This window comes from Hypanus sabinus, chromosome 25 (genome assembly GCF_030144855.1).
Source record: "Hypanus sabinus isolate sHypSab1 chromosome 25, sHypSab1.hap1, whole genome shotgun sequence".
NCBI lineage: Eukaryota > Metazoa > Chordata > Chondrichthyes > Myliobatiformes > Dasyatidae > Hypanus > Hypanus sabinus.
In genome coordinates, this window is record NC_082730.1 from 6,327,743 (window position 1) to 6,342,852 (window position 15,110).

Genomic DNA, 15,110 nt, shown 5'->3' on the forward strand with positions numbered 1-15,110 from the left:
TACTAGCCTACAAAGTACCCATGACATCATCAGGGAGCAATGTCTCAGAAAGTGTCCATTATTAAGGATCTCCAGCACCCAGGGCATGCCCTTTTCTATTACCATCAGGAAGGAGGTCCCGAAGCCTGAAGGCACACACTCAGCGATTCAGGAACAGCTTCTTGCCTTCTGCCATCTGATTCTTAAATGGACATTGAACCCTTGGGCACTGCCTCACTTTTTAAAAATATATAGTATTTCTGTTTTTGCATGTTTTTAATCTATTCAATATGCATATTCTGTAATTGATTTATGTATTTATTTTTATCTTCTATACTATATATTGCATTGAACTGCTGTTGCTAACAAACTTCATGACACCTGTTGGTAATAATAAACCTGATTCCCCATCTCACCTTTAAAATTCTCTCAACTTGTATACAACATCCACTATTTACTTAATAACTATACAGCTTGGGAGGCCACAGAACCATTGCTAAAAGATTCCCAAATAAGTAAATATTTAGAGTCCTCATTAGGATACATCTAGAGCATTGATTTAATTTCTGATAATCCCATTGTAGGAAAGATGTGGAGACTTCAGAGAGGGTGCAGTAGAGATTTACCAGGATGCTGCCTGGTTTAGAGGGCATGTACTATAAAGATGCTGGAAGAACTCAGCAGGTCAGGCAGCACTAGGGAAGAGAGTGAACAGTCAACGGTTCCGGCTGACCCCCTTCTCCGATGACATCTTGTTGCCCATTAGAGCCAATGAACTGGCATTATAATCCTCTGAATTCGAGCTAGACACCATCACACTTTCAACAGTGAAGGTTTCTAGGATCTGGCCATAAGGGTGAGATCCCAATTAGAACAGTGACGACCGGTTTATTGTTCAAATGAACAGCCTGCAACAAAGGTATTCATTGGGCAGCATATAAGGTGGAAGAAAGAGAGAAATTAATTAGTGCAATGATTTTATTAACATGAGCAGTTGAGATAACAGCACTTGGAAACTATATTTAATGCTTGGACATTAGATCCAAAGCTGAACGGGCTCGTTTAGACAAAAACAAGTTAATCAACTTTCACTGTACTTTAAAAGTTAAACTGACAACTGGGTGGTACTTTGAGATTCAGAACTTACTAAGTCTTTGACATTAGGTCTATTTTATAATATACATGACCTTGATAAGCACTGCAAAATAAACAAGTAAACACCATATTCCAAAGTGAAGAAGAGCAACAGGATGAGCCCTGCCCATCAAAAACAAAAATGTTGTAACAACAGTGGATACAGGATGCATGCTATATCTTTCCCACTGGGAACGTGAACTTTGTGAACAGATGTGTTGAGTACATTCAAAAGTATATGGTAACTTCAACCATGATTTTACTAATAAATATCATCGGGCATATAACAAAAACACCAAATTTTAGGTATAAGGTGCCAATACTGTAACTTAAGTGCAAGAATTCTTCAGCACTTTATTTGGTTTACAATTATAAAGTGAAAAATTAAATCACAAGCCAAGAGCAATTCTATTGCACCTTGGAACTTCTAAATAAATAAGGCCACAATGTGCACTATTCGCACAATAAACGCGATCCTTAATACACTATGGACAAAACTTACTTGCTCATGTTATCTGTGCGACTCCCATCCGCTCAACAACTAAAATCGACAGGACTTCTCACCCAAGCTCTGGTTTCATCTGAAATTTTCCCTCCAGCTTAGTGTAATGTCTAGTCTGGCTTCAACCCTCTTCCCAGCAGGAGTCCCCTTATTGGATGTTTAGCTGTGTCTCAAGCTTTGCCTCTAAACTCCCACTCTGTTCCAGCTTCCTCACAACTCTCCATCTTCAGTTCTCTCTGACCCTCAGCTTCTACAAATCCCTAGCAACCCCTTCCCATAAAAACCCAGATCAACAGAAGCACCACCAGAAGCTACAAGGGCCTCATCCCTGGGAGAGCGAGGATCTTCGCCTAGAAGACGGGCCATACCTGGGGACAATTAGAAAGACGTGCGCAGGACAGAGGACTCTGGCGAGAAGCTGTCAGAGGCCTAGGTCCCAGTAGGGGTGAAGGGTTTAAGTAAGAATAGTGGTCTCACATCGGGTGACATGGGAAGATTCTGGCCTCTTCTGCAAAGGAGAGCGGTTCAGTTGCACCCCTCAAGCAACCACCTACTTGCTTGCGTTGTTCAGAACTGCATGCCTTTGGAGGGGTAATCCTACCCCAACTTTAGAAGAGGTATAAAGACTAACAACGCTTTGCCAGGAGCATCCTGAAAGCAGCACACAAGGAAAGAGAAACAAATCTACCTTTTGAGCTAAATTAGCAAAGAGCAAGTTACATTTCTGCTGTGCAGGACTTCAGTGAAATTAACCAGAAGTTCTAATTAGGTTTTAAAAACACAAGTTGACTTCTTTTGAAGCATTTGTTTTTTTTTGCATCTTCGATGGTGGAATGGTTTCGAACAAAATGTAATTAACCTCAGTAAGGTGGTTTATTACCAATGTCACTATCATCTGTCCAGATGTTTAAAACAGGTTACTGAAACAAAATGAGATCCTCTGAACAAGAATACTCTGGCACTGGTTTTGCTGATTTCAAAAGCACTCACAAATCAAAAAATCAGATTTAAATATTAAATAGCACTCAAACAGGCCCAATAATTATCTTCTCCTGGAAAAATCCTTATCAATTATTAATTTAGAAATACCAAGAAACAATCATACAACTTGTATCCTCCAGCAGAAACTGGGATCAGGTACTCCTTAGCTTCCAAATGGGAAATATTTTCAGGGAAATATTACAAAATATAAAGACGATCTTTGTTGTAATTTCTTTGCATCTGATCTGAAGTTTCATAAACATTCCTTTGCAAGAATGGGAACATTTCCAATTGTTCTGCTGCTTAGCAACTTTGTGAGCTGGCACACAAGTTCAAATGAGTTTCAATGACTGTGTATCCTCATCCATTTTTTTTTCAAAAGCACTATTAGGGAAATGCAGAGGATTTAGCAGGATTTGCTTAACCGAATGTCTATACGGGATACACTTGTTCGACACAGCAGGAGAAGCTCCAGTTCCACACCTCTGCCATGATTAACCAAATTCAAAATGATAACTTCATAGTACTGATCTGTAGAAGGAAAGAAAAAAAATTAGAAGTGTGTAATGTAGTGTAGAAAGAGTTTAGTTAAGAATGCAAACATGAAGAGATCTGCAGATGCTGGAAATTCAAGCAACACAAAATGCTGATGGAACGCAGCAGGCCAGGCACCAGTTATGGAAAGAAGTACAGGCGACATTTCGGGCCGAGACCCTTCGCCAGGACTAACTGAAAGAAGAGATAGTAAGAGATTTGAAAGTGGGAGGGGGAGGGGGAGATCCAAAATGATAGGAGAAGACTGGAGGGGGAGGGACAAAGCTAAGAGCTGGCTATAGTAATGGGTCTGGGTCAAATGTGGTAGAAAAGTTGAAGAGCCATAGAAATTATAGATGGGGAGCAGTGAGAGAGGGTTTCACAAAACTTCTTAAGAAAAGATTTAAACTTCTTCAGTGCATTTAATGGAATTTAATGTGTGATTCCACTAAGGAGCACCAGGCCACTGTCTCCCACACCATCACCAACCTTATCAGCTCTGGGGATCTCCCATCCACTGCCACCATCCTCACAGCTCCCACACTCTGCACTTCCCATTTCTACCTCTTACCCAATATCCACAAATATGCCTGTCCAGGTAGACAGACCCACTGTTTCAGCTTGCTCCTGCCCCACCGATCTCATTTCTGCATACCTCAACACTGTTTTATCCCCCTTGTTCAATCCTTTCCCACCTATGTTCATTACACTTCTCACACTTTGAATTTTTTCAATGATTTTAAGTTCCCTGGCCCCCACTATCTAATTTTCACCATGGATGTCCAGTCCCTATATACCTCCATCCCCCACCAGGAAGATCGCAAAGCTCTCCGCTTCTTTTTGGATTCCAGTCCTAACCAGTTCCCTTCTACCACCACTCTCCTCCATCTAGCGGAATTAGCCCTCACTCTTAATAACTTCTCCTTTGGCTCCTCCCACTTCCTCCAAACCAAAGGTGTAGCCATGGGCACCCGTATGGGTCCCAGCTATGTCTGCCTTTTTGTTGGCTTTTGTGGAACAGTCCATGTTCCAAGCCTATACTGGTATCCGACCCCCACTTTTCCTTCGCTACATCAACGGCTATATTGATGCCGTTTCCTGTACCCATGCTGCGCTCGTTGACTTTATTAACTTTGCCTCCAACTTTCACCCTACCATCAAATTTACCTGGTTCATTTTCAACACCCCTCTCCCCTTTCTTGATCTTTCTGTCTCTGGAGACGGCTTATTCAGATTCAGATTCAAATTCAGTTTATTGTCATTTATAAACCACAAATACAATGCAGTTAAAAAATTAGACAATGTTCTCCGGAATAATATCACGAAAAAGCACAAAACAGACCACACAAGAAAAACCACATAACATTTGGTAATCTCCAATCCAGAGTCCGGAGAGGCTGCTGTGTATTGGTAACGCGCTACCGCCTTAGCATGTTCTCCAGAAAGGAACTAAAAACCCATCAAATAAAACTAAAGCTACAAGACCGACACAAAACCACATAGTTACATATAGTTATAGTTAACATATAGTTTCAACAGTGAAGACAATAGCATAATTGATAAAAGACTAACTGACAAAGACCACATAATTATAACATAGTTTCAACAGTGCAAAGCAATACCGTAATCTGATAAAGAGCAGTCCATGGCACGGTTTAAAAGAAAGTTTCAAAGTCCCAACAGCCCATCATCTCACGCAGATGGTAGAAGGAAGAAAAACTCTTCCTGCCATGAACCTCCAGCGCCACAGCTTGCCGATACAGCACTTTGGGAGCTCTGACCACAGCCAACTCTGAGTCCGTCCGAAAACTTCGAGCCTCTGACACCGAGCACCATCTCTGCCAAGCGCTTCAACCCCGGCCCCGGCCGCCAAGCAACAGGCAAAGCCGAGGCGTCGGGGCCTTCCTCCCAGAGATTTTTCCGATCGCACAGTAGCAGCGGCAGCGAAACAGGCATTTCAAAAGTTTCACCAGATGTTCCTCCGTGCTTCACACGTCCACCTCCATCAAATCAGGATTGTACATGGCATCCTACATGCCAGATTACAGATATTCATTCCAAAGTGGCCGCTGCGCCGCGCCGCCATCTTGCAGATATCTACAAACCCCATTTCCAGAAAAGTTGGGATATTTTCCAAAATGCAATAAAATCAAAAATCTGCGATATGTTAATTCACGTGAACCTTTATTTAACTGACAAAACTACAAAGAAAAGATTTTCAATAGTTTTACTGACCAACTTAATTGTATTTTGTAAATATACACAAATTTAGAATTTGATGGCTGCAACACACTCAACAAAAGTTGGAACAGAGTTAAAATAAGATTGAAAAGTGCACAGAATATTCAATTAATACCGGTTTGGAAGACTCCACATCAAGCAGGCTAATTGGTAGCAGGTGAGATATCATGACTGGGTATAAAAGTAGCATCCATCAAAGGCTCAGTCTTTGCGAGCAAGGATGGGTCGTGGCTCACCCCTTTGTGCCAAAATTCGTGAGAGAATTGTTAGTCAGTTCAAAAGGAACATTTCCCAACGCAAGATTGCAGAGAATTTAGGTCTTTCAACATCTACAGTACATAATATTGTGAAAAGATTCAGAGAATTCAGAGACATCTTAGTGTGTAAAGGGCAAGGTCGGAAACCACTGTTGAATGCGCATGATCTTCGAGCCCTCAGGTGGCACTGCCTAAGAAACCGTCATGCTTCTGAGACAATTATAGCCACCTGGGCTTGGGAGTACTTCAGAAAACGATTGCCACTTAACACAGTCCGTCGCTGCATTCAGAAATGCAACTTGAAACTTTATTATGCAAGGAGGAAGCCATACATCAACTCTATGCAGAAACGCCGGCAAGTTCTCTGGGCTCGAGCTCATCTCAGATGGACCGAAAGACCGTGGAACCGTGTGCTGTGGTCAGATGAGTCCACATATCAGCTAGTTTTCGGAAAAACCGGGCATCGAGTTCTCCATGCCAAAGATGAAAATGATCATCCTGATTGTTATCAGCGAAAGGTGCAAAAGCCAGCATCTGTGATGGTATGGGGGTGCATCAGTGCCCACGGCATGGCTGAGTTGCATGTATGTGAAGGTACCATTGATTCTGAGGCGTGTATTAGGATTTTAGAGAGACATACGTTGCCATCAAGACGATGTCTGTTCCCGGGATGTCCAAGCTTATTTCAGCAGGACAATGCCAGACCACATTCTGCACGGGCTACAACAGCGTGGCTTTGTAGACACAGTGTGCATGTGCTTGACTGGCTTGCTGCCAGTCCAGATCTATCTCCTATTGAAAATGTATGGTGCATCATGAAGAGGAGAATCAGACAACGGAGACCATGGACTGTTGAGCAGCTGAAGTCTTATATCAAGCAAGAATGGACAAAATTTCCAATTGCAAATCTACTACAATTAGTATCCTCAGTTCCAAAACGATTAAAAAGTGTTATTAAAAGGAGAGGTGATGTAACATAATGAATGGTAAACATGCCTCTGTCCCAACTTTTATTGTGTTGCAGCCATCAAATTCTAAATTTGTGTATATTTACAAAATACAATTAAATTGGTCAGTAAAACTATTGAAAATCTTTTCTTTGTACTTTTGTCAGTTAAATAAAGGTTCACATGAATTAACATATCACAGATTTCTGTTTTTATTGCATTTTGGAAAATATCCCAACTTTTCTGGAAATGGGGTTTGTACTATAAGCCTACTGACTCTCACAGCTACCTGACTCCCTCCCTGTCTCTTGCAAAAATGCCATCCCCTTCTCATAATTCCTCCGCCTCTGCCACATCTGCTCTCAGGATAAGGTTTTTTATCCCAGGACAAAGATGTCTTCCTTTTTTAAAAGAAAGGGGCTTCCCTTCCTCCACCATCAACTCTGCTCTCACCCCACTAGGGATAGGGTTCCCCTTGTCCTCACCTACCACCTCACCAGCCTCCGGGTCCAACATATAATTCTCCATAATTTCCTCCAATGCCAACGGGATCCCACTACCAAGCACATCTTTCCCTCTCCCCCCTTTCTGCTTTCCGCAGGGATCGCTCCCTACGCGACTCCGTTGTCCATTTGTCCCCCCCATCCCTTCCCACCGATCTCCCTCCCAGCACTTACCCTTGTAAGCGGAACAAGTGCTACATCTGCCCTTACACTTCCTCCCTCACCACCATTCAAGGCCCCAGACAGTCCTTCCAGGTGAGGCGGCACTTCACCTGTGAGTCTGCTGGTGTGATATACTGTGTCCAGTGCTCCAAGTGTGGCCTTCTATATATTGGTGAAACCTGATGCAGACTGGGAGACTGTTTCGCTGAACATCTATGCTCTTGTCCGCCAGAGAAAGCAGGATCTCCCAGTGGCCGCACATTTTAATTCCACGTCCCATTCTGATATGTCTATCCATGGCCTGCTCTACTGTCAAGATGAAGCCACACTCAGGTTGGAGGAACACCACCTTATATTCCATCTAGGTAGCCTCCAACCTGATGGCATGAACATTGATTTATCTAACTTCTGTTAATACCCCCTCCCCTTCTCCCATCCCTTATTTATTAACCCCCCCTTTTCTCTTCTTTTCTCTCTCTGCCCCTCTCACAATCACTCCTTGCCTGCTATCCATCTCCCTCCGGTGCTCCCCTCCCCCTTTCTTTCTCCCTAGGCCTCCTATCCCATGATCCTTTCCCTTCTCCAGCTGTGTATCCCTTTTGTCAATCAACTTATCAGTTCTAGACTTCATCCCTCCCCTCCTGTCTTCTCCTATCATTTCAGAACTCCCCCTCCCACTTTTAAATCTCTTACTATCTCTTCTTTCAGTTAGTCCTGACGAAAGGTCTCAGGCCGAAACGTACACTGTACTTCTTCCTATAGATGCTGCCTGGCCTGCTGCATTCAACAGACAATAGGTGCAGGAGTAGGCCATTTGGCCCTTCTAGCCAGCACCGCCATTCACTGTGATCATGGCCGATCATACACAATCAGTACCCCGTTCCTGCCCTCTCCCCATATCCCTTCACTATCTATAAGAGCTCTATCTAACTCTGTCTTGAATGCATCCAGAGACTTGGCCTCCACTGCCTTCTGGAGCACAGCATTCCACATATCCACCACTCCCTGGGTGAAAAAGTTTTTCCGCATCTCAGTTCTAAACGGCCTACCCCTTATTCTTAAACTGTGGCCTCTAGTTCTGGACTCACCCATCAGCGGGAACATGCCTCCAGCATGTTCAATCCCTTAATAATCTTATATGTCTCAATCAGATCCCCTCTCATCCTAAATTCCAGTGTATACAAGCCGAGTCACTCCAATCTTTCAACATATGACAGTCCCGCCATTCCGGGAATTAACCTTGTGAACCTACGCTGCACTCCCTCAATAGCAAGAATGTCCTTCCTCAAATTTGGAGACCAAAACTGCACACAATACTCCAGGTGGGGTCTCACCAGGGCCCTGTACAGCTGCAGAAGGACCTCTTTACTCCTATACGCAATTCCTCTTGTTCTAAAAGCCAGCATGCCATTAGCTTTCTTCACTGCCTGCTGTACCTGCATGCTTGCTTTCATTGACTGATGTACAAGAACACCTGGATCTCGTTGTACTTCCCCTTTTCCTAACTTGACTCCATTTAGGTAGTAATCTGCCTTCCTGTTCTTGCCACCAAAGTGGATAACCTCACATTTATCCACATTAAACTGCATCTGCCATACATCTGCCCACCCACCCAACCTGTCCAAGGCACCCTGCATTCTCATAACATCTTCCTGACATTTCACACTGCCACCCAGCTTTGTGTCATCAGCAAATTTGCTAATATTACTTTTAATCCCTTCATCTAAATCATTAATGTATATTGTAAACAGCTGCAGTCCCAGCACCAAACCTTGTGGTATCCCACTGGTCACAGCCTGCCATTCCGAAAGGGACCCGTTAATCACTACTCTTTGTTTCCTGTCAGCCAGCCAATTTTCAATCCATGTCAGTACTCTGCCCCCAATACCACGTGGCCTAATTTTGCCCACTAATCTCCTATGTGGGACTTTATCAAAAGCTTTCTGGAAGTCCAGGTACACTATATTCCACCAGTATTTTGTGTGTGCTTAGTTAAGTAGCTTTCAAAAGTCTAAGCGGTGCTCTGATAGGGATTTATAAGATTATGCGAGACAAAAATAGAGTAGACAGACAGCATCTTTTCCCCAGGGTTGAAATGTCTAATACCAGAAAGTATACATTTATGCCATAGACCCCAGGTTGTGAACCTCTGATTTAGGGTGAGAGAGTCATTTCAAAGGAGGTGTGTGGGACAAGTTTCATTTAAAAACACACTGCTGAGCGCCTAGAATGTGCTACCTGTGATGGTGGTAGTGGCAGAAACTTTTAAGAGACATTTAGAAGGCACACGAATGTGAGGACAATGGAGGGATATCAAAATTGTGCAGGCAGGAGGGAGTAATTTAGTTGACCATTGACTATTAATTTAATTGGTTCAACACAACATTGTGAGCCAAAGGGCCTGTTCCTGTGCTGTACTGCACCGAGTTCTAAGTCACAGAGTCAACTAAAACTGGTAAAGCTAAGGAGTAATATCACTCATTTTCCACTAGGAAAATCAACTCTGCAAACCTAAATTATTTTAAATAAAAAGCAGAAATTCAACAATGACACTCCACAGTTGCAGTCTCAAGAGTTAAGTTTAATGTAATCTGTGAAATCCTGAAGTTGGTGAGGACTTCATTCCTTAGGACACAAGAAAATGAGGGGTGAGTTATAGAATTGTGATAGTCATAGATGAGGAGGATAGCAAGTCTTTTCCCCACACATATAGTTACTGTAATTTACAGTTTTTTATCATCATGTATTGTATTGTACTACTGGAGCATAACAACAAATTTCCTACTGTACGTTGGTGATATTAAACCTGACTCTGATGGAGTGGCAAGTATTTTGTTTAAATACACACAATGGTAGGTGCTGAAACCCATTTCCACGAGTGGTGGTAGGAGCAGATACAATAGATACAATGTTTAAGAGGCATTTAGTCACATGAGCAGACAGGGAATGGAAGGATATGGGCCATGTGCAGGCAGGTGGCATTAGATTAGTATCATGGTTGGCATAACTATTGTTCCACCTTCTAAACTTCTTATTTAACTAATTATCCAGTTCATAACCACCTTATGTTGCCTGCGACTTGAGCCAGAGAAAGGGTACTTTGCTACTGAGTCTGTGCCAGAAAGGGCTTCCCAGTGTTAACCCACCTTCCAACACTGGGCTCACATCACTTCAGGATACACTTTCTCACATATACATCCAAGTCCTGTTTAGGTACGGCAGGTGCTTCTTCCTATTACCCCTCCTGATCACTACTACCCTTTCAATGAAACTGGTTTTCCTTTGTCTCCCCCTTTATGCTTGGCCGATTGGCCACTCTACCCCGACCCAATGTCATTTTGTGCAATTCAATCAAATATTCTCTCCATCTTCTTCATTCCAAGGAAATTAACCATAAAAGGGAGAATTAGATTATTCAACCCATCGAATCTACTCCGCCATGTGATTGTGGATGATTTACTATCCCCTCAATCCTATTTTCCTGCCTTTTGACACCCTTACTAATCAAGAACCTATCAACCTCCTCTTAAAGTACACCAAACAACTTAGCCTGTACCGTCACCTGTGGCAATTTGATAAGATCCCTCCTTAATCTTCTAAACTCCAGCGAGTACAGGCCCATAGCCACCAAACTCTCTCCATATGTTAATCCTTTTAATCCTAGGATCATTCTTGTGAACTACATCTGGATCTTCTCCAATGCCAGCATGTCCTTTCTCAGATAAAGGGTGCAAAACTGCTCATAGCACTGCAAGAGCAGTCTGATCAATACCTTGAAGCATCAGCATACATCCTTGCTATAACATACTAGTCCTCTTGAATTGAATGCTAACACTGCATTTGCCTTCTTCACTACATACTCAACCTGCAACTTAACCTTTAGGGAATCCTGCACGAGGACCCACCAGTCTATCTTTATGTGCATCAGAAAAGGTTTTCCAGTACTGGCAATATTTCACTTTCACAACTCCAAATGTTTTTTAAAATATAAAAAAGGACCCAAGACCTCAACACATCAGAATGTTTCCTGTTGCCTTGAGGCATTGGCCCTAGTGTACTATCCTCAACCTCTGGATTAAATTCTCTTTCTGACCAGCAGGAAGGTGATCAGTATCTCACAAAGGAGGTGCAAGGTGCTCCCTCCTTTCCACTAGCTTGCAGGTCACCATTAAGCAAGGTGTAACACCTTCCTAGACCCTGATCAGTGTCACATGAAGCCATGGGTGCAGGAAGTGTATGATCGTATAAGCAGCTGGTGCAGATCACAAGTCCTGGTTCTGCGAATACTGACACCAGGCAGAGAATCTCTGAAGAGTACTGATAATGGCTGTGGCCACCTATCTTGTAAAAACACTGACTAGAAGGCAGCAGTGGCAAACCACTTCTGAGAAAAACTTTGCCAAGAACAATCATAGTCAAAGACCACGATCGCACAGTTGCTACATGATAACGATGATGATGATCAGACTTCTAGCCTTCTAGCCTGACTAACCTTCTTTGAACAAGTGCTTTTAAATTATTAAATTTTTCCCAAATCACTGATGGAGATATAAAATCAATACCTTTTAAAAAAAAAGTGTATTACTTTGCCCCTTCAGCAGCTGCAAGGGGCTTCATCTGATTGGAATGTGCCTCTCCACTTTCAGGGTCTCCTTTCTTGTTTTTTGTCAGGCAAGGAAAAACACTGCCGCTGTTAAGAATAGATGGAGAAGTGAGTCAGTTTATGAAAATTAAGAGAGGCGTAGACAAGGATGTGTTTTCTCCCTTGATTTGTTTAATGTGTACAGTCAATATTACAAAATAATAAGAGACATCTTGGGAATCAATGTTGGCGATGAAAACATCAATAATTTCAGATATGTGGATGACACTGTTAATTGCAAGTGCGGAGGAAAAACTACAAAACTTAATTTATACAATTGTTGAAGAAAGTGCAAAAATAGGTCTACAGGTGGCTGCCATTTTTCGAACATTCACTTTACGACAGCTTGCTGTTACAAAAGACCTACATTAGTACCCGTTTTCGCTAACCAAAGCTGATTTTCGCTTTTACGAAAAAAAGATGTCTGCTTTATACGTGTGTTTACCCTGAGAAAGACTACCATGACTGTGAAGCCTCGTGCGGGGAGTTGTGTGCGGATGCGTGTATGTGCTGATTTCTTTTTCTCCAAATCAATTTTGGCTCGCTGTCTTCCCTATCTGATAAGTGAAACTACACCGTACATACAATATTTCTACTTTATATAGGCTGTATATTTATCATATCATTCCTGCCTTTACTATATGTTTGTGTTATTTTAGGTTTTATGTGTTATTTGGAATGATTTGGTAGGTTATTTTTTGTGTCTGGGAACGCTCAAAAAATTTCCCCATATAAATTAATGGTAATTGCTTCTTCGCTTTACAACATTTCAGCTTACAAACGGTTTCATAGAAACGCTCTACCTTTGGATAGCGGGGGAAACCTGTATCTATCAATCGCAAAAGGACAGAATGTATGGTGATATCCAAGAAGGAAAATCCTCTCTGCAGGCTGAGAATAAACGGGGAAGACATAAAACAAGTACAGAACTTTTGCTACTTAGGAAGCTGGGTGACATCAGATGGCAGGTGCGACATGGACATCAAAAGAAGAATAGGGATGGTAAAAGATACCTTTACGACAATGAAGAGTACACTGACCAACACTAAACTAGGCATGAAAACCCGCCTCAGAGTTCTGAAATGTTGTGGTTATCCAGTTGTGTAATATGGCTCAAAATGTTGGACAATACCTAATAACATGAGGAAATGAATTGAAGCAGCAGAGATGTGGTTTTTGAGGAGGATGCAAAGGATATCATGGACTAAACAACTATCTAACAAGGATGTCATGAACAGAGCAAGCACAAAAAGAGAAATAATGTATGAGATCATGAAAAGTAACTTCACTGGACATGTGATTAGGAAAGAGGAGTTAGAATGCATGGTAATTATGGGAGAGACTTAAGGGAAGAAAGCAAGTGGAAGGCAAAGACAAATGATAATGGAGACAGCAGCCAGAGAACCTGAAATGAATACCAACAAATAGATCCACTGACCTGAAACAGGAGTGTGTGGGTCATGGCAGTCAGAGCTCAAACTGGGCATGGCACTTGATGATGATGAGAAAGAACTCAAGACAGACAGACATACTTTATTGATCCCAAGGGAAATTGGGTTTTGTTACAGTCGCACCAACAAAGAATAGTGTAGAAATATAGCAATATAAAACCATAAATAATTAAATAATAATAAGTAAATAATGCCAAGTGGAAATTAGTCCAGGACCAGACTATTGGTTCAGGGTGTCTGACACTCTGAAGGAGGAGTTGCAAAGTTTGATGGCCACAGGCAGGAATGACTTCCTATGACGCTCAATGTTGCATCTCGGTGGAATGAGTCTCTGGCTGAATGTACTCCTGTACCTAACCAGTACATTATGGAGTGGATGGGAGACATTGTCCAAGATAGCATGCAACTTGGACAGCATCCTCTTTTCAGACACCACCATCAGAGAGTCCAGTTCCACCCCTCAACATCACTGGCCTTACGAATGAGTTTGTTGATTCTGTTGGCGTCTGCTACCCTCAGCCTGCTGCCCCAGCACACAACAGCAAACATGATAGCACTGGTTACCAGACTCGTAGAACATCCTCAGCATCGTCCGGCAGATGTTAAAGGACCTCAGTCTCCTCAGGAAATACAGACGACTCTGACGCTTCTTGTAGACAGCCTCAGTGTTTTTTGACCAGTCCAGTTTATTGTCAATTCATATCCCCAGGTATTTGTAATCCTCCACCATGTCCACACTGACCCCTTGGATGGAAACTGGGGTCACCAGTGCCTAGGTCCTCCTCAGGTCCACCATCAGCTCCTTAGTCTTTTTCACATTAAGCTGCAGATGATTCTGCTCACACCATGTGACAAAGTTTCCCCATCTTAGCCCTGTACTCAGCCTCATCTCCCTTGCTGATGCATCCAACTATGGCAGAGTCATCAGAAAACTTCTGAAGATGGCAAGACTCTGCAGTAGTTGAAGAACCAAGGAACATGAGAAATCCACATTCAACCTTTCAAACATGCTCTGCCAAAAATGATATAGTGTTGTCCCAGCATATATGATGAATAAACTCTTCTCGGGCTTCCACTCGTTGTCTGTTCCTCCTGATTGGTTTGTCCTCATCCAAACAGGTTTCCTCTGTCCCACCTTGTTTACAATCAAATTATAATCCTTGCTTAGGGCAACACCTTTGTCTTTGTTAAAATTATTTTTCTCCAGTTTTACTTCAATGGCTTGCTTCACCAGGCGGTTCCAAAAGCCATTAGTGTGGCACAGTGGTATTGTGCAGTCAATTGTGAATACAGTGTTCCTCTACCGCCGATTTCTCTAGTTTACCTCCTGTGCTCCTTAATATGGGTTTCTACCGTGTGTCCTGTCTGGCAGATATACTCTGTTCTGTATTCAAGGAAATCCTGTAAATGTTCTGCCACTTGCACGCATTACTGCTGAATATTTGTCTCAAATACGTTTCCCTATATTGGGAGAGCCGAGGACCAGAGAGCACAGCCTTCGAATACAAGGCCTCCTCATCTTTGTCTCTTTAGAACAGAGATGGAGGATTCTTTAGTCAGAGTGGCGAATCTGTGGAATTCATTGTCACAGGCACCTATAGAGGTGAAGTCATTGGTTAATATTTAAAACGGAGGCTGATAATTCCTTGATCAGTGTGTGTAGGCCTCCGTTAGTCTCATGAGACCATGGATTTGCGCCTTGGAAAGTTTGAGTAGTAAAAGAGCATCAAAGGTTACAAGGAGAATGGGGCTGAGAGGGAAGATCATCAGCCATGAT

General features: G+C 42.5%; 1 protein-coding gene across 4 annotated transcripts in view; it reads right to left on the reverse strand.

The window, feature by feature from the left end:
* Nucleotides 1–943: 943 nt before the first annotated feature.
* Nucleotides 944–15,110, reverse strand: part of LOC132380951 (membrane cofactor protein-like) — a 53,199-nt gene continuing 39,032 nt past the window's right edge. For 3 of the 4 annotated variants that reach the window (XM_059949970.1, XM_059949973.1, XM_059949971.1), the window contains exons 10-11: nucleotides 11,803–11,930; nucleotides 944–3,127 (exon numbers count right to left, since the gene is read on the reverse strand). In XM_059949970.1, coding sequence (XP_059805953.1) covers nucleotides 11,822–11,930 — 109 coding nt within the window. In that variant the 3' untranslated portion in view covers nucleotides 944–3,127; nucleotides 11,803–11,821. The remainder of the gene's footprint in view (nucleotides 3,128–11,802; nucleotides 11,931–15,110) is intronic. The other variant, XM_059949972.1, reaches the window with a different exon arrangement.